Source organism: Talpa occidentalis, unplaced genomic scaffold (assembly GCF_014898055.3).
Source record: "Talpa occidentalis isolate TD23 unplaced genomic scaffold, MPIMG_talOcc4v2.1 talOcc4.7, whole genome shotgun sequence".
Lineage (NCBI taxonomy): Eukaryota > Metazoa > Chordata > Mammalia > Eulipotyphla > Talpidae > Talpa > Talpa occidentalis.
The window spans coordinates 71503836-71522693 of NW_023605083.1; the positions used below are offsets into that span (position 1 = coordinate 71503836).

At 40.6% G+C, this 18858-nt stretch overlaps 1 protein-coding gene across 1 annotated transcript in view; it reads right to left on the reverse strand.

The window, feature by feature from the left end:
* Positions 1 to 18054, reverse strand: part of GNE (glucosamine (UDP-N-acetyl)-2-epimerase/N-acetylmannosamine kinase) — a 54982-nt gene extending 36928 nt beyond the window's left edge. Inside the window, exon 1 of the mRNA XM_054689477.1 lies at positions 17960 to 18054. Within this exon, the coding sequence (XP_054545452.1) occupies positions 17960 to 18010 (51 nt within the window). The 5' untranslated portion in view covers positions 18011 to 18054. The remainder of the gene's footprint in view (positions 1 to 17959) is intronic.
* Between the last annotated feature and the right edge of the window lie 804 nt (positions 18055 to 18858).

The following is an 18858-nucleotide window of genomic DNA, read 5'->3' on the forward strand; positions in this document are numbered from 1 at the left end:
AACGGTTTTTGAGGCGGCCGGGGCGGGGTGAGGTGGGCTCTCGAGTTCCGGTGTCGTGGCGTTGCCAGCCCGGCCAGACGTTTGACGCGTCGCCGCCCAGCCTCCTCCGACGCGGGCCGCCGCGACGCTGCGAAACCCGAGCCCCGCGGCGGGCGCCAGGCCGCGGTGTAGCTCGCGCCTTCCATTCGGTCTGTCGCTTCGCAGGCCAGGACCAGAAAACATCGCTGCCAAGTGTCGGGCGCGCGGCCGGCTCCTGCGTGGGCGACAGACTGCGGGGGCGCCGGGGACGCCGCGCCGGGGACGCGGGAGCTCGCGTTGGGCCTCCCGCGCCGGTGCCAGCCCCGCGACCTGCGGACGCCCGGGAGGGCTTGCCCAGCTTGAAGACTTTGACGGTGTTTTCAAACTCAGTGACATGAAACCACGAATGAATTGATGATACAAAATATTAAAGCATTTTCCTACAACCATTAAATAAATTACCAGGTAAAACTAAACTCATTGAGAAACGGAACAAACGCGGGGAAACTGGGGTTGACCCTCTTAAAATTGAATATCTTGCCATAAGCAAATTTCAGATCCAAACTTTTGTACTTAGTCACGTTTTTCAATTAATGACGAAACCCCAATTTGTACAATACTGACGCACTGTTAGTTCCTCCTCGTAGTTTGGCATAGAGTCACTAAAAGGTCCTGCCAGTCACAAAAGGGGTTTTGTGCAAGGAAGTGCTGTCATTTCTCTTTAATTTTTTTAATTTTGGGATTACATCTTTACCTGTCCATCTGTGCATATATCCCACTCACCCTCCACCAACCCAACCTGCCAATACACCATGTCCCCCCCAAGCTTTCCTTCTCACCTGCTTCCTCCCCCCTGTACCCTCTGGTAACCAGTAAATTGTTTCTGTTTGGTTTTTTTTGTTTTTTCTTTTTTCTTTTGTTATTCCACAGATGAGTGAAACCATCTCTCACCTTCTGACTTATTTCACTAGTATAATTACCTTGAGGTTCACCCATTTTGTCCCAAAAGACATGATTTCATCTTTTTAAATAGCTGTATAGTATTCCATTGAATATATTATGTTAAATATATGTTGACGATATAGATCCACAATACCTTTATACATTTGTTGTGGCCGTCGTGAACAGTGCTACCATGAACATAGGTGTACATAAGTATTAGAATTTTCATACTTCTTGGATGATGGTGGTGATAAGCTCCATTAGCTTCTGTTTGACTGGGGAATCTTTATATCACCTTCATGTTTGAATGATAATTTTGCAGGATAGAGTGTTCTTAGCTGGCAGTTCCTGTCTTTTAGGATCGTGAACACTTCTTTCCTCTTTATTCTGCCTGGAGAGTGTCTGGTGCAAAATATGAGGAAAGCCTAATTTGGATGCCTTTGTAAATTATCTTCTTTATCCTAGCTTTGTGTAAATTTTTTTTTAAAATTTTTTATAGAGGCATGTTTATTTATATTTATTTATTTGTTTGTTTGTTTTGTTTATACATGCACTGGGTACAGTCAGAAGCACGGGAGGGTGAGAGAATTCACCAGAGCCAGAGTGGGGAGCAGAGCAGGCAGAAGGACCGAAGTACACTGCTGAGGGGAGCAGCGGGCCGCAGGAGAGGTCTGCACGCCATGTGGGACCCTCCTCCGGTGGCTGGGGAGCAGCCGGGGATCGAACCGGCGCCGCAGAGGCTGCGGGCAGGTTCGCAACCCAGCGCTCAACCGCTGCGCCACTGGGGAGGCCCTGTGTAAATTTTTTTTAATCTTTGATTTTTGATAATTTGACAATGATGTGTCTTGGTCTAGGTCATTTTGTACATACAAGTTTCTTTTCTGGACATCCAGACTGAATTCATTCCTGAGGTTTGGTAAATTCTCAGATATTATTTCTTTGAATGAAGTCTCTGCTCCCTTCTCTCTTTCTCTTTACCTTCTAGAATACCCATTATTCTATCTATCCTCTTCTGAGTCTGAGTTTCTTGTAGAGTTTCCTCATTTTTCCTGTCTTATTTTTCTTTTTCTCTAGTTGGGTGATTTGTACACTTGAGTCTTCTATTTCTGAAATTCTTTATCCTGCCAGTTACATTTCATTCGGAGTCTCTTTTTTTGTTCTTTTAATAGTTTCAGTCTCTTTGATGAAGAGATTTTTTTTTTTCTTTTTTCCTGGATCTCCTTTCTAGGATTTTGCACCTGTCTGCCTTTGCCTTTGCCTGGCCTTCCATTTTGCAATTTTAATGTTGTTTTAAAATCTTTGCTTGACGAAATAAATCAGAAGGAAAAAGAAAAATATCGGATGTCTAACTTGTAAGGGGAATACAGCTAAACCAAACAAAGGATCAGGAAAAAGACAAAACTTGCAGTTAAACCCTAGATCTGAGGCATACAGCAGGGGAGGGGGTGAAGAGGGGTCAAAACAGGGGAAGGAAGAGCACAAGGGACTATGGTGATGGTCATGGGTACCACGGTGGTGGGAGAATTATGAGGACTGCACTTGAAGGAAGAAATCAAATGTTGTACAAAAATGAACAGCGATGTAAGAAAATTTAATAAAATAAATGTTGTGTATGATGTGGAAAAAAAATAAATAAAATCTTTGCTTGATAGGTCGTCTATTTTTATATCATTTGTGTATGTCCCTGAACTTCTGTTCTCATTTTGCTTTTCCATCTTATGTTTGGAAGTTCCTAAGCATGTGTGTTGCCATATTTGCTTTTTTGTGGTTGGGGAGCTGTGGATTTAGTTTTGTTTTGTTTCTCTTTTTAGTTTACCTTGGTGTGAGGTGGAAGTTGGAGGAAATTCTGGGGCTTAAATTCTCTATTTGAATTTTGCGGAGGAGTGAGGTTGGCCACCTTTGCCTCCTCTCCTCTCTCTCCACAGCAAAGTCTGGTGCTTCAGTTGTCCTAACGTCCCACCTGCCCCCCTGTTGCTCCTTTCTGCTGCAAACTGTGATCTATGAGGACTGAGTCTCCTATGAGAGGGACTAGCTCTAATCCACAAGGCTTAACGTTCAGAACTCAGTTGGGCCTGCTAGGTGAGCAGCGTGTGCCCTGTTGTCTAGCAATAGCTGTAGGAGTGGCCACCACTACAGCCTCCACTGCTGCTCTGCCACTTCCAAGAGACCCAGGTTGCAAGCTCTGCACTTGGGACATTCCAAGAGTCCGGTGAATTCTCTCTCACCAAGCCTTTTCTCTGCTATTGGGCTGAGTATTGAGTCTGGCCTCGCTCTCCCTGGTGACTCTTTGATCTCTTACTCCTGGGAGGTAGGTGGTGGGAGAGCTTTCCTTGTCCATGAGAGTAGCAGAGACACCCGTGTCCCAGGTTGGAGTGCACCTGTGCATGACTGCAATTCCTTTCTAGAAAATTCCTCCAGGGAAAGTCACAGTGCTCCCTAGTCTGTGGCTAGTTGACCCCCAGCCCATTCTGCTGGCTGCTACACTCCTCTAGTCATACTCCCCTTCATTCCTTCCCACTTCTTGCCTGCAGCCAGCCACCAACTTTATTTTGAATCCCCTGTGGGAAAATTCTAGGACTCTGTTGAGCAACTTCTGAGTCTTCCTTTGAGCAAAAAAAATTTAATAGCTGTTTTTAGGGTAGAAAGTGATCCCAACCTCTCTACTCCATCATGATGTGGATTCAGATTTCTCTTTTAAATATCACTTTGGCTGCTACATGGAGAATGTATTGGGTAAGAGTAAAAAATGTTGGCAGTGAAGTTTCTTAAAGGATACCTAAAAACTGGTGCCACTGACAGGCCTGGGGGGAGGAGACTGATTTGTCACTGAATACCTATCATATTTTATAGTATGTGCACATAAATAAATTTATTAAATTAAAATATTAATTATAAAAACTGGTGGCAGTGTAATAAAGCATAATGCAGTGTGATGGTGGTAATGGAAAGAACTCTACAGAAGTGGATGTATATGAGATTTAGTTTGTAACTAAAATTGATGAAAATTATAAATTAGATATAAGGGGTTAGATGACTTCCAGGTTTCTGGCATTAGTAACTGGGTGTTTGGTACCATTTACTAAGATGAGAAAAGCTAAGAATGACCCGGTTTGGAGAGGGGGGGAAAAAAAGTAAAGTTTTAATTTGGGATATGTTTCAGATTCTTATGAGATAGCCACCTGAAGCTGTTAAAAAGGAAGCAAGACATAATGGTGTATTAGTTTCCTATTTCTGCCATAGCACACTACCTCAAAATCAGCTTAAAACATTTATTATCTTACGGTTTGGAGGTTAGGGTCTGAATGGATTTCACAGGGATAAATCAATATATCAGTATGGGTGAAAACAAGAAAGTCTTTTAACAAAGGACTTTACTGGAGGTGGCCACCAAGGGAGTCCACAGGATTAGCACCCAAAAAGAAGCCAGCTGCACATTGGCTGTGTGCAAGCTGTGGTAATATAAGGGAGAGGGGAGTTGAGGAGAAGGGAAGGAATGCAAGGAAGTACAAGTTGTGAGGGCTTGAGAGGCTTCCCATTTCCAGGTCCCAGGAGGGGATGGGTGGCTGGGCACCTACAGTTACAGTGTTTATCTTCTCCAGCAGAGAATGTTCTTTTGGGATTAACAGCCTGTAACAACCAGCAGATGCTTGCCCGTGATGTTACCTCAAAGAGGCACAAAGAATTTTGTTAGACATGTAACACAATCCATTCTCAAGATTTCCAGGAATAGAGTTGCAGAATAAATCATACAGGGAAAACAAAGCATGTTTTGTATTTGATTCTCCAGTTCTAATTTTCTAACAAGAAAGCTCAAGCTACAGGTTGAGGGGAGGGGAATCCAGCTGCACAGATATCATCACAAGAGAAATGTGACTGTGTTTGGCGAGGATGTTAACTACACTTACTATGGTGATCATTCTGAGACACACACGCAAACATATCTGCATATACATTTAGACTGTAAGACTAAATTAGTGGATACCAGAAAGGAGGGGGGTAGATAAATCAGATAAAAGAGTCAATCGTTTGATGAAGGACAGAATTGGACTTTTAGTAGTGAACTTAATGTAGTATGCACAGGGGCCTCCCCAGTGTTGCAGCAGGTTGAGCACGGCACTGTGAAGCTGTCCGCAGCCTCCGCAGCGCCGGTTCGATTCCCGGCCGGCCAGGGAGATTCCCACATGGTGTGGCAGACCTCTCCTGTCTCGCCCACTGCTCCCCTCAGCAGTGCTTTTGGTCTGTCTGCCCATTCTGCTCCCCATTCTGTCTCTGGTGAATCCTCTCACCCTCCTGGGACTCTCGCCTGTACCCCAGCTCTTGTATAAAAAAAAAAATAAATCTTCAAAAAAATGTAGAATGCACAGATAACTTGTATATACATACTATATTACAGATGTTGACTTATAAAGATGCATACTTAAAACTATATAATGTTATAATACAGTATTACTTCAATAAAAAATATTTTTCAAGTGGATAAAAGAACTGGACGTAAGACCTGAAACCATAAAATATATAGAAGAAAATATAGGTAAAACGCTGCAAGACATACATCTCAGAAGCATCTTTAAAGACTCATCACCCAAAGCAGTGATAGTGAAGGCAAAGATAAACACCTGGGATTACATCAAACTGAAAAGCTTCTGTATAGCCAAAGAGACATTAACCAAAACAGAGAGACACCCCACTGATTGGGAAAAAATCTTTGCACGCCATTCAATTGATAAGGGACTGATCACAAAGATAGACAAAGAACTCACAGGGCTCAACAAAAACAAAATAAACAATCCAGTCAAGAAATGGGCAGAACTCAAAGAGGAAATGCAAACGGCCAATAGGCATATGAAAAAATGTTCAACATCCCTTATAATCAGGGAAATGCAAATTAAAACCACATTGAGATACCACCTTACACCAGTAAGAATGGCACATAACAGGGCCTCCCCGGTGGCACAGCGGTTGAGCTGTTGCGAAGCTGCCCGCAGCCTCTGCGCCCTGGTTAGATCCCTGGCCACCGGCCAAGGGTCCTACATGGCACGCAGACCTCTCCTGCCACCTGCTGCAGACCTCTCCTGCCACCTGCTGCTCCCCTCAGCAGTGTACTCAGATCCTTCTGCCTGTTCTGCTCCCCACTCTGGCTCTGGTGAATTCCCTGACCCTCCCACACTTCTGACTGTACCCAGTGCTTATATGAAATAAATCTTAAAAAAAAAAAAAAAGAATGGTACATATCAAAAAAACGAGCAACAACAAATGTTGGCGAGGATGCGGTGAAAAAGGAACTCTCCTACATTGCTGGTGGGAGTGCAAACTGGTCCAACCACTGTGGAAAGCTGTGTGGAGGTTCCTCAGTCTACTAAAAAATGGAGCTACCATATGACCCAGCAATTCCACTCCTAGGGATCTACCCAAAGGACACAAAAACATTGATTCAAAAGAGCACCTGTACACCTATGTTTATTGCAGCACTATTTACAATAGGTAAAACCTGGAAACAACCCAAATACCCAAAAATAGATGACTGGATCAGGAAGATGTGGTATATATACACAATGGAATATTATTCAGCAATCGAAAAAGATAAATTCATGCCATTCACAGCAATGTGGATGGAGCTAGAAGGAATTATGCTCAGTAAAATAAGCCAAAAGGAAAAAGAAAAATATCGGATGGTTTCACTTATAACAGGAATACAGAGGAACCAAATAAGACATCAGTGTAAAAAAAATAATAACAGTACAAAACTCAACAAAGCAAAAACAGACAATTATAAACCAGAGACATACTGCAGGGGAGGAGGAGGGAGAGGGGTGAGAGGGAGGGAGGGAGGAGCTCAGGGGACTGAGGTGATGGTGCGGTGCGCGGGTTCCTTGGGGAAGGAAATTCTATGGGGACTCAATCTGAGGGGGTGGAGAGAAGGAAATATTGTCTAAAAAAATTTTAAAAATGATAAATGTTAAATTAAGTATTCTACAAACTAAAAAAATTATTTTTAAAAAACGTGTTATGGGTTTATAATATAATAAAACCATAGATTTGTATAGATTATTCCATAAAGCAGAATGACAACGTCAAACATTCAGGGTATAATTAGACTATCAGGGGATCCTAGATGATAGAGATCATCTCATACAAACTCATCAAAGGGACAGACCTAAGTATGTTTTTCTGCCACTGTAGAAACATTTCTTCTAACAGGGACTTGTCTTCCTCTTTGTATCTGTTGATTTAATTATAAAGTACTCTACCTCCATAAATGCCACTCACAACCTCTATAAATAGTTTTACCTACTATTCTAAACACTTAATCTTTTTTTGTATAGTATATATATATATATATATATATATAAAATCTTTTTATATATATATTATATATATATATATCTTTCTGTGGTAGTTATCCAGGGGTGTTCACGAAAACTCAGAGTTTGAAACAGGTATACTATACAAATGTCTATACAAAAAAAGATTATATATTATATATGATATATAATATATATTTTATATATAATATATAATATAATATATAATATATATTACATAGTATATGTTATATATTATATTATATAATATATATAATATATATATAATCTTTTTTTGTATAGACATTTGTATAGTATACCTGTTTCACACTCTGAATTTTCGTGAACACCCCTGGATAACTACCACAGAAAGAAAGAGAACATCACCAGCAACGGTGGGCTGCTGCTCCATGACCCATGAAAAGACTTCGCACCAAGGCTGTGCTTAGTAACAAACACAGTGGTCATTAGCTGAGCATGTTAAACCAGCTCTCTGAATCATTTGCACTGTGGGATACAAGGAGGAAGGGCCAGTTGGAAATGACCTGAAAAATGGGGCATATTAAAATCACAGGCACAGTTATGCTATGAGAGGCAGTGTAGGTGGGCCATAGGGAGAGGATAGTCCCTAACTTGTCTTGGATCCCAAACAACCCTCTGATCCCAATCCATGTGTTTGCCAAAATGAACCCTCTTTTTCTTAAGATGCCCTGTTTCTGGCATCAGAATATACAGCAAAATCATAAAACAGGAAGAAACACAAACCCCATCACTTAGATTCCCAACTCCAAATGATAGTGGCTATCTAGTGAACTGTGTGGAAAATTACTCTGAGGTTGAGTTCTATGGAAAAGAGTGTGGTGGTGTGTCTGCCGTGTTGTTTGGGAGGGCAGGGAAGAGGGTGGAAGAGAAACAGGGATGGTGCCACGAAGAAAGCAACCAAGATGGAAAAAAAAATCAAAAAACAAGCAATTAATCACATTATGCTGAATATTTCTATTTAATATTCTTCCCATATCTGCTCCCCTCTATATCTCAGCCACAACACTTTTATTTTCTTACATCATTGTGAACAATCATTTGTACAATATTTGATTCCTTACCTCAGGTGTAATCTCCACACACCTCCCATTACCACCTCATTTGTGAACCATCACCATAGCCCCTTGTGCTCTTCCCTCCCCTGTTTTGATTCCCTCCCTCCCCCTGCTATTTGTTCAGATCTATAATTTGCTAGTTTTGTCCTTTTTTCTCTGACCCTGTGTTTTGTTTCTTCTATGTTCCTCCTATAAGCGAAGCCATCTGATATTTTTATTTTTCCTTCTGACTTAATTCATTGAGCATAATCCATTCCAGCTCCATCCATGTTGCTGCAAATGGCATGAGTTTATCTTTTTTGATTGCTGAATAGTATTCCATAGTGTTTATATACCACATCTTTTTGACCCAGTCATCTGTTTTTGGGCATTTAGGTTGTTTCCATATCTTAGCTATTGTCAATAAAGTGGCAATAAACACAGGAGTACAAGTGTCCTTTTGAATTAATGGTTTTGTGTCCTTTGGGTAGATTCCTAGGAGTGGAATTGCTAGGTCATATGGTAGCTCCATTTTTAGTAGTTTGAGGAACCTCCACACCGCTTTCTATAGTGGTTGGACCAGTTTGCATTCCCACCAGCAGTATAGGAGAGTTGGTTTTTCTCCACATCCTTGCCAGCATTTGTTGTTGCCATTTTTTTTTTTTTTTAATGGGCCATTCTCACTAGAGTAAGGTGGTATCTCATTGAGGTTTTGATTTGCATTTCCCTGATTATAAGGGATGTTGAACATTTTTTCATAAGCCTGTTGGCCATTTGCTTGTCCTCTTTGGAGAAGTCTTTTTAGCTCTCCTGCCTATTTTTTAAACTGTATTGTTTACTTTGTGTTTGTTGAATCATGTGAACTCTTTGTAGATCTTTGATATCAGTCCCTTATTAGTTGTATGGAGTGCCAATATTTTCTCCCAATCAGTAGGGTTTCTCTGTCTTTTGGTTATTTTCTCTTTTTCTGTGCAGAGTTTGATGTAGTTCTAGCTGTTTATCTTTTCCTTCATTTTCTTTGCTTCTGGGGATGAGCCCTCAAAGATGTTTCTGAGGTATATGTCGTGGAGTGTTTTGCCTATGTTTTTTTCCTGTATAGTTTATGGGTTCAGGTCTTACATTCAAGCCTTTTATATACCTTGAGTTGGTTTTTGCATATGGTATGAGATAATAGTCTATTTCATTCTTTTCTGTTTAGCAATCCAGTTTTCCCAGCATTTATTGAAGATACTATCCCTGTTCCATTGCATATTGTTTGCCCCTTTGTCATAGATTAGCTGACCATATATGTGTGTCAGCCACAACACTTTTAATTCACAGTCTCTTGATCATAAAGAGGAAAAGTACATCTTCCAAACCAGATATCACCTCCCCAGAACAGATTGAATTGCTCTTGTTATGCTGATCAGAAAATACTATAGATGTGGGACAGCAATTCCCATCTTAGGAAATGCATGGCAGGACTAATTTTTCACTGGCTGAAAGTAATTCAATAATATCCTAAACTGTATAGGTCAGTTTCAGGTTTATGAAAATGTGAAGCTGAAAGATATGCTTTCTTTCAAGATTACAAACATACTAATTCAGATACTCAAAACTGGATAAAGAACCTTTTTGAAATTCATATTTCAGTACCATTTGTCACTATTCTTATCTCCAATTGTTAATCAGTTTACCACATCAGCCAATCAGCTTGCTAAGCATATGTGGTGGGTACTGTCCCTGTGCTAGTTTTCCCAATTCTAGAAGAGATGTACAAACACATATGATGACTATGTGTTTGTTTTTGTGACATATTCCCCTCTATTAGGATTTTAAACTTTATTTTCCTGTATGGGCTATGAACGTATCTTATTTCAAACCAATAAACAATTTTATTTCTTATCTGTTTTCTGCTAAGGAAAAGAGGGAAGTCAGAAAGTGCTCAGTCATCCCTGACTAATAGGAGCTCAAAATGTTACTGGCATACTCATTCCAGAAGAACTGGAAAAGTATTAAAAGCTTGTTTGCCTTTTATTCTTGACATTGTGAGAAGTTGGATCAACAAAATTTCATTCTAAAATAACTACTCATTAAAGAGTTACATGAGGATTATGTTCTTTAGGCTTTTAAAAAAAATATTTTATTTATTTATACAAGAACTGGGGCACAGGCCAGAGGCGCGGGAGGGTGAGAGAATTCACCAGATTCAGAGCCATGAGCAGAAGAGGCAGACGGACCTAAGATACTACTGAAGGGAGCAGCAGGTGAGGCAGGAGAGTTCTGCCACTGGCGGGCAATAGAACCTTCAGTGCAGAGGCTGTGGACAGCTTCACAGCACTGTGCTAAACCCGCTGTGCCACTGGGGAGGCCCTGTTCTTTAGACTTTAAAGGATCTGCCTAAGATCAATAGCACTCAGTGCCAGCAACAAGCGTTTGGGGAAAGGTCATGATTTCTCAATATAAGTTGGGGACTGAGTCAAGGTATACCGGCCACATCTCCTGGAGCTGAGGAAGAATACACATTTGGTGATAAACGTGCAGTGAAAGATGGAGGTGACAACCCCACACGGATGTATTAAAGTGGGTTTCTTAATACCTATGTGGATGCTTAAGACAGCCAAATGTACATAATTAAAAACTATTAGGTATATGTGTGAACATAGGCCTCGACCACACTCTTAGATCTTTCATGCCCTTATTCTGGAATGAATCTGTTTCAACCTTTCAAGTCATTTTGTGCCTACCTTGCTTTGTGCCCTTATAGGTGGGCACTCCTTTATTGTTATACCTCTGCTGCTGCTTCTCGGTTTACTCCATCTTTCAGAATTTCATTCACTCACAAGTCTTCCATTTTGACCTCTCTGTAGATAATTCCCTGGCCTCATCTGTCTTCTGAGTGCTAGGCTTACATCTTCAGCTACCAGCTAGCTATTTCCTCACCTTGAACTCAGTCTATAAGATTTAGTTTGTTGTTTTTTTTTTCCTTCTTTACTTCCCCATTTCTTTTAATGGTACCAACGCGCCATTTTCATTCAGAGTCATATTTTAATCTTCTTCCTTATCTTCTCTCTGACTTTTAACACCCAATCTTTCAAATTCTTCATACATTATTTTGTATCAACTCCTTCCCATTCCTACCATTACCACCTTAGCCCAGATCTTCATCCTCTTATTTCCTTAACTCTGCAATGCTAATTTTTTTCATGATTTCACATACCTAAAGTCAAGGTTTATTTCATAATCCATATACATAGAAGGTAGAGTTTATTACAAAAATCTGTTATGTCAGCAGTGTCTTAGAATCAAGGAAATAGGACATCTCAGATCTAAATTACTGTGCTTCTACCTGCCCTTTCAGCCTGCATTCCCTCCCTTCTCTAGCCTGTCCTGCAAAATCCTGCCTGATTAATCCCCTTAAAACATTACTTTCATCAGTCATTTCTTAAAAAAAACATCAATGGCTCCCCATTCCCAGTTACATAAAGTATGCCTAGGGAATCCAATTTAGCACTTAAAGCCTCCTACTTCCTCCCATCCCTGACCCCTTTCTGTCCTTACCAACATTATTCGCCCACCTAGAACCTATTGCCCAGAACATATCCTTCTCTATCTCTGTCATTCCCTAGGGTCAGAAAGCTATTTCTTACGCTACTTTCATCTACTTAGGCTTCAAGTACTATCTTTGTTGTGAAACCAAATATGAACACCCTTTCCCAAAATAATCTTCCTCTTGTAAAGTACTATGGTACTTGTCTTGACTGCTCATTTCAGACAATTAATTACCTTGAATGTATCTGTCTATGACTGTGAAGCTGATATTTACAGGGAAATTGAGAAAATTAATTACCTTACATGAGTGTCCTATTTCTCTCATCAGATAATAATAACTTTAATTCCTTAAAGTTAGCTCTGTAAGATATATTTGTCTCCCTATAATTCCTTAAGTTGTGATGGATTTAAGAAACAGTCCAATAAGCATTGAGCCAAATTGGGGGGAGGGGGCGGGCAGGGGATCATATCTCTTATCACAGATTCATTGCCAACCTATTCTTTTCTCTATGGCTATTCCAAGTCACTTGTATTCAACTTCTCCCACCTACCCTCCTCTAGTGCCTAAGCTTAGTATCTTAGTAATATAACACTGTTGCTCAGCCATTATACTAAGTCAAGTGTGAAAGATCACAGTGAGTTGCAGATCAAGGAGAAACTTAGTGATATTATAAGATAAATGTGTGAAGCAGATAGTAACTGGAGGTGCAGTTAAGATGCAGTGTCTGGCTCTGTCAGCAAGGCTTTGTGTGGCGGCGTTCTAATGAGGTCAAATTTTCTTTCTTTTCACTTGAGTTGCCAGAGTTTTCAGTCAAAGAAGGGACATAATCAGATTTGCTTAATTGAAGTTGTGGAAAAATGGACTGGAAAGAAGAGGAACAACTGGAAGAAGGGACACCACTTAGGAGTAACAGGGTAGTTACTGAAGTTTGGGGGTGGCTGTGGCCATTTCTTAAAATAATAAAATTTGCTGCATCGATTGACTCTTATTAGCCCAAAAGATTTCTTGGTAACATGTGATACTGTTTGATAACATTTCACCCACACTTTCAAAATTAGGGTCAACCTTCTCAACCCTTCTGCAGCCTTATCAACTACATTTCTATAATATTCTAATCCTCGGTGTTATGGCATCTTCACCAGTAGATTCCACTTCAAGAAGACACTTTCTTGCTCATCCAGAAGATGCAACTCCTTATCCATTAAAGTTTTATCATGATATTTCAGCGATTTGGTCACATCTTCAGGCTCTACTTCTAATTCTAGTTCTCTTGCTATTTCCACAACATTGGCAGTTACTTCCTCCACTGAAGTCTTGGACCCTTAAAGTCATCCATGTGGGTTGGAATCAACTTCTTCTAAATTCCTGTTAATGTTGATATTTTCACCTCTTCTCATCAACCTGTTAATGTTGATATTTTCACCTCTTCTCATGAACCATGAATGTACTCAATGGTATCCAGAATGGTAAATTCTTTCTAGAAGGTTTTTAGTGTGCCCAAATCTTTTAGAAGAACCGTTATCTATGGCAGCTATACTTTCACAAAATGTATTTCTTAAATAATAACATCTGAAAGTCAAAATGAGGAGAAGGAGGAGGAAGAAAACACAGGAGGATGTCTGGAGCAGTAGCCAAACACACAACCTTGTGAAAGGATTCTTCCAACAGAGATGAGAAAATCACTGAGGATTGGGACCCAGGTAGGATTATTACCCTCTCAGCCCTGAGAGAACAAATGCATACAATTTGAATTCTGTCAAGTTAAAAAAAAAAAAAGGAACAGAAAACTAAAATCTGTTCTTTGGCGTAGCCTCCTCCATCAATCATCTTAGATCTTCTGGATAACTTGGTGTAGCTGCTAGATCAGCACTTGCTGCTTCACCTTACACTTTGGCTGTGGTGGAGGTAGCTTCTCTACTTCAACCTCAGGAACCAACTTCTGCAAGCTTCATGCAGCTTCCTCACCTCTCTCAGCCTTCACAGAATTGAGGAGAGTTAGGGCCTTTATCTGGATTAGGTTTTGGCCTAAGGGAATGTTGTGACTGGTTTGATCTTCTATCCAGATCACTCAGTCTCCTTATCAGCAATAAGGCTGTTCCATTTTCTTATCATTTGTCTGTTCACTGCTAGAAGTTTTAATTTCCTTCAGGAACTTTCCCCTTGCTTTCACAGCTGGGCTGTAAACAGTTTAGCGCAAGAGGCCCAGCTTTGGGCCTGTCTCAGCTTTCAACATGCCGTTAAGCTTAATCATATCTAGTTTTTGATTTAAAGTGAGAGACATGTGACTCTGCCTTTCACTTCACTCATAATGGGATATTAACTGGCCCCATTTTAGTACTGTTGGGCCTCAGGGAACAGGAAGGCCTGAAGCCAGAGACAGAGGTGGGGAACTGCTGGTGGGTGGAGCTTCAACACAGAGGCACTTAGCCGTTAAGTTTGCTGCCTGTTATAGTTGTGATTCCTGGCATCCTCATTGACAGTAGCCACTTGAAAGATTATGCTCAGTGAAGCAAGTCAGAAGGACTTACTTCCTCAAAGCAGGGGTGGGACAAGCACAAGAGACAAAGGTGATGGCTCATGGGGGGTGTGGTGGTGGGAGATTTATGGGGACTACACCTGAGGGGAGAAATCAAATACTGTACAAAAATGAAAACAATGTAAAAAATTTAAAAATTAATGAAAGGAAAAGAAAAAGATCATGGCACACAGATCACCATAACAAAGGAAATAACAATGAGAATATTTGAAATATTGTGAGGATTACCAAAATGGGACCCAGAGACACAATGTGAGCAAGCGCTACTGGGAAAGTGATGTGGGGAAAGCTGCTCCAGGCAGGATGGCTGCCAGCCTTCAGCTTCAAAACGAGCATGTCTGTGAAGCTCAAGGAGGAAAAGCACAGGAGAGGAAGAGCGACTTCTTCTGAAATAAAGGGGAAGTGGGCTTGGGGATGGGCTGGAGTAGGTGTGAAGACAACGTGTTCTGACTTAGATATGATGAGTCTGTAGCATTGAAAGGACATTTTCATGAAATCAAGGACCCAGAAAAAGACATTGGTTGGAGATACAGAGTTGTGGTGGGCATTGTTCACCTAATAAAATCGCTCTCTGTTCTGAGTCCACAGCTCATTCTTAGCACACGACTAAATTTCTTGTCCTACCTGTTTCACCAGATTTACCCAATGCCCTGACTCCCAGTTTGTTATACTTTTATGCTACACCATTTGGAACACTTTTAGGATACTGTATATATAGTAGCATGCTAAATCTTAGACAATTTATAAATTTAATTGTATAGGGTGCAAACTTCCGTGGAACCCCGGGGACTTTAGTTTATTATGACTTGTGTTTGAACATTCAGAGGTGCTCTCCTGGCCGTGCTCCTGCTTTTCCCAGCTCACGTTTTCCAGCTGCCTCTCTGCTTAGTCTTTTCTGCCTGTAAGATTCTCCTCTTAACCCTTCATTTTTTTTAAGATTTATTTATTTATGTACACAAAAACTGGCCAGAGGTGTGGGGAGTGAGAAGATTCACCAGAGACAGAGTGGGGAACAGAACAGGCAGATCGACTGAAATACACTGCTGAGGGGAGCATCAGGTGAGACAGGAGAGGTCTGCTGTGCCATGTGGGTATCCCCCTGCCTGGGGATCAAACTCGTGCTGCAGTGGCTGTGGACAGCTTCATAGGTTGCGTCTTAACCCCTTATGCCACCAGGGAAACTTTCTTGTTTCTGAACTTCCCAATATCCCATCTACCTCTATAAGTGCTCTGCTGCCATACTTCCCAAATCCATATTTAGAAAATTAATATTTCCTAGGATTCTATTTGGTACTTTCCTCTCCTGTCATTTTGGTGTGCACCCAGTATGACTTCATCCACTTGTGTGGCTTAACAACCATTTTCAATTCTTTCTAATGCTGAATCTCTAGCCCAGTCTTCTTCATCCAGATCCAAATCCCACTCCTCTCGGGTCATCTTTATTTGGATGTGTTCTGCAAGTCCTTCAAATAAAATTGCCCAAATAAAGTTTTCTTCTACCCCATAAACCTAGACTTCCTTCCATCTAACCCTCAGGGAATGGCGCTGACATCCTCCCAGTAGCCCAGCATCCTTGACATCTCCCCTCATATTCAGTCTGTTGTGAGACCTGAACAATTTTACATTTTAAAAGAGCATTTGTGAAGAGAACACAGTGCCATCAAAGATAATGAGAAGGTAATGAGAGAGCTGACAGAGGAGACTAGCCTGGCTGGAGATAAGTTTTGTTGGGGCATGTTGGAAAGCTTGTTTGGATTACAAAGTGGGAAGAACCTTGGAAGGAGACTTATGGGCCACACAGAGTATTTCAGGGTTGATGTGCTCATTGAATCAACGAATATCAGGTAGTTCAAAGATCATTAAAAGAACAGTCACTGGGCCTCCCTGGTGGCACAAGGGGTTAAGTCGCAGCACTATCAAGGTCTCACCAGCCACTGTAGCAGCAGTACGATTCCTGGCCAGGGAGCTGACCCACAGGGCACAGCAGACCTCTCCTTTCTCGCCCACTGCTCCCCTCAGCAGTGTATTTCAGTCAATCTGCCTGTTGTGCTCCCCCTCCCCCCACTCTGTCTCTGGTGAATCCTCTCACCCCCCCCCACACCTCTGACCTGCGCTGCAGTCTTGTATGCATAAATAAATAAAATAAATCTTTAAAAAATAAATAAAAAAAGAACAGTCACATGAAAAATGGAGCGATAAGTCAGAGGTGAGTGAGAGAAACTATCACCACATAACTAGACACATTTTATAGAAGACACAAGCAAAAAAAAAAAAAAAAAGTAAGGAGTCCCAACAAGAAACTCAGAAAGTCTGACATTGAATTTAAATGTAAGTGTAACAGCTACCGAAAAATAAAAACAAATTCTCATTGATGATGGCAAATAGAAATCAAGCATTAGGGATGTGGCTAGAAGTAAATTATTCAGAATAGTTGCACTGACATCATTCAATGGTAAAGTTCTTATTTTAAAGTTCTCATAAACCATCCCTTGATTATATATGATCTTTTTTTTTAAAGATTTATTTATTTATTCATTTATTTTTTATTTATCCAGTTATTTCTTCATCCACACAAGCACTGGGTACAGTCAGAAGCACGGGAGGGTGAGAGAATTCACCAGAACCAGAGCGGGGAGCAGAGCAGGCAGAAGGACCGAAGTACACTGCTGAGGGGAGCAGCGGGTGGCAGGAGAGGTCTGCGCGCCATGTGGGACCCTCCTCTGGTGGCCGGGGAGCAGCCAGGCATCGAACCGGCGCTGCAGATGCTGCGGGCAGCTTCGAAACCCAGCGCTCAACCGCTGCGCCACCGGGGAGGCCCAATTATATATGATCTTTACATGGAATACACACACACACACACACACACATACGTATTTTTAATACACATTTACATACACATTTCACCAAAGTGAAATGTGAGGATGGTATCCTAAAACATCTGGATTTCCATGTGCCTCAATAGGTTTTTTTAAAAGATTTTATTTATTTATACAAGAGCCGGGCACAGGCCAGAGGTGCGGGGCTCAATAAATTTTTTTAGGTTAAACAATCTATATTTAACAACATATTTACAAATTGATAAACATGATCTTTCCATTTTATTTGGCTTTTATTGGGAGGCAGTTGCCCAATCAATTGGTCAGTCAATCAGTAGTTAAATAACTGGGAGAAGAATAAGCCCAAAGCTCCCTATACCATGTTTCTAAAGCCAAAGAAAAAATCAAAATAGTTGCAGGAAACACTGCACCTTTTGGAAATAAGATATATTTATGAAGCAGAACATTCAAACTGTAAAAATAAACTCACTTATCTGATGACAGCATCAGGAAGCTAAAGAGTTTATTTTCAGCTTTTTCTTTAGAAATAGGGAGATCATGAGTTTCAACATAGTAAATGTGAAACAAATAGCAACCAGAGAAAGACTAACCTGAATAAGCAGTAAAAAACATGACATTTAAAAAAAGATATATTTGAAATGAAAGCTTTCCATTTCCTTTTTTTTCTGATTGTAATTTTAATCATAAAGCTCCATTGAATTGCTAAGTGTACTTACATGAGGTCCTTGAAAGCCCGACTCCCGGTGAGGATACATGTTGATTTCCATCCCGTAGCTCAAGCTGTATATCACAAGCTCTGTATACCTGGTGTTGTTTGAATTAATGAGCAGAGCAGCTGTTGGTTCTCTTGGGTTAGCTGCCACCAAGCACTCATTAATAGCTATCTAAACTCCAGATTAAATCTTCAGCCCCGCCTCTCTGAAAAGGAAAAAAAAAAATGTGACTCTGAATTCTTCCTGTATTTCTGGACAGTAACTTGAATGTAGGAAGACACCTGGTGTCCAAAAGTTTCTCCCTATTTTTGATTTCCATTCTATCTGATGATTTTATTTTCACGAGAGGAAAAATATTTTTTTCTGCGTTTCTTGAAGGTAGAAAGAAAAATCTACAATCAAAATCTCAATAATCTTTTTCACATTGCTTTCACATATTGGTGTATTCAGAACATTTATTGATATACTATTTTGAGTAAAGGAAGATATTAAACACGAGGATTTGCAGTTCCTTAAGAATCACAGACCTTAGGATTTTTCAACCTTTGTTTCAAGAGACTGGAAGAAAATTCAGTTTGTTGCATTTTATGTAAGCTACTACAATTGAAAAACGTTGCTACATTTTATAAAGAATGGACCTTGCACTTTTGTTGAACTCCTACACTCAAGTAAGTGGCAGAATATAGGCTCATGATCTGCTTGTCTTCTTCATTTCATTGGTATATGTTCATTTGAACACATCATCGGCCTCACCTTATCTAACATATGAGTTTGCTTTCTACTTAAGGAAGCTAAAATAAGGAGTAGTCAACTTTTAAAAACACTTTATAGTGTTGTTTTTAAAAATTAATGAATAGGATGAGCAGCATATAGATTAGAAGAGGCAAGCACATTTATAGAAC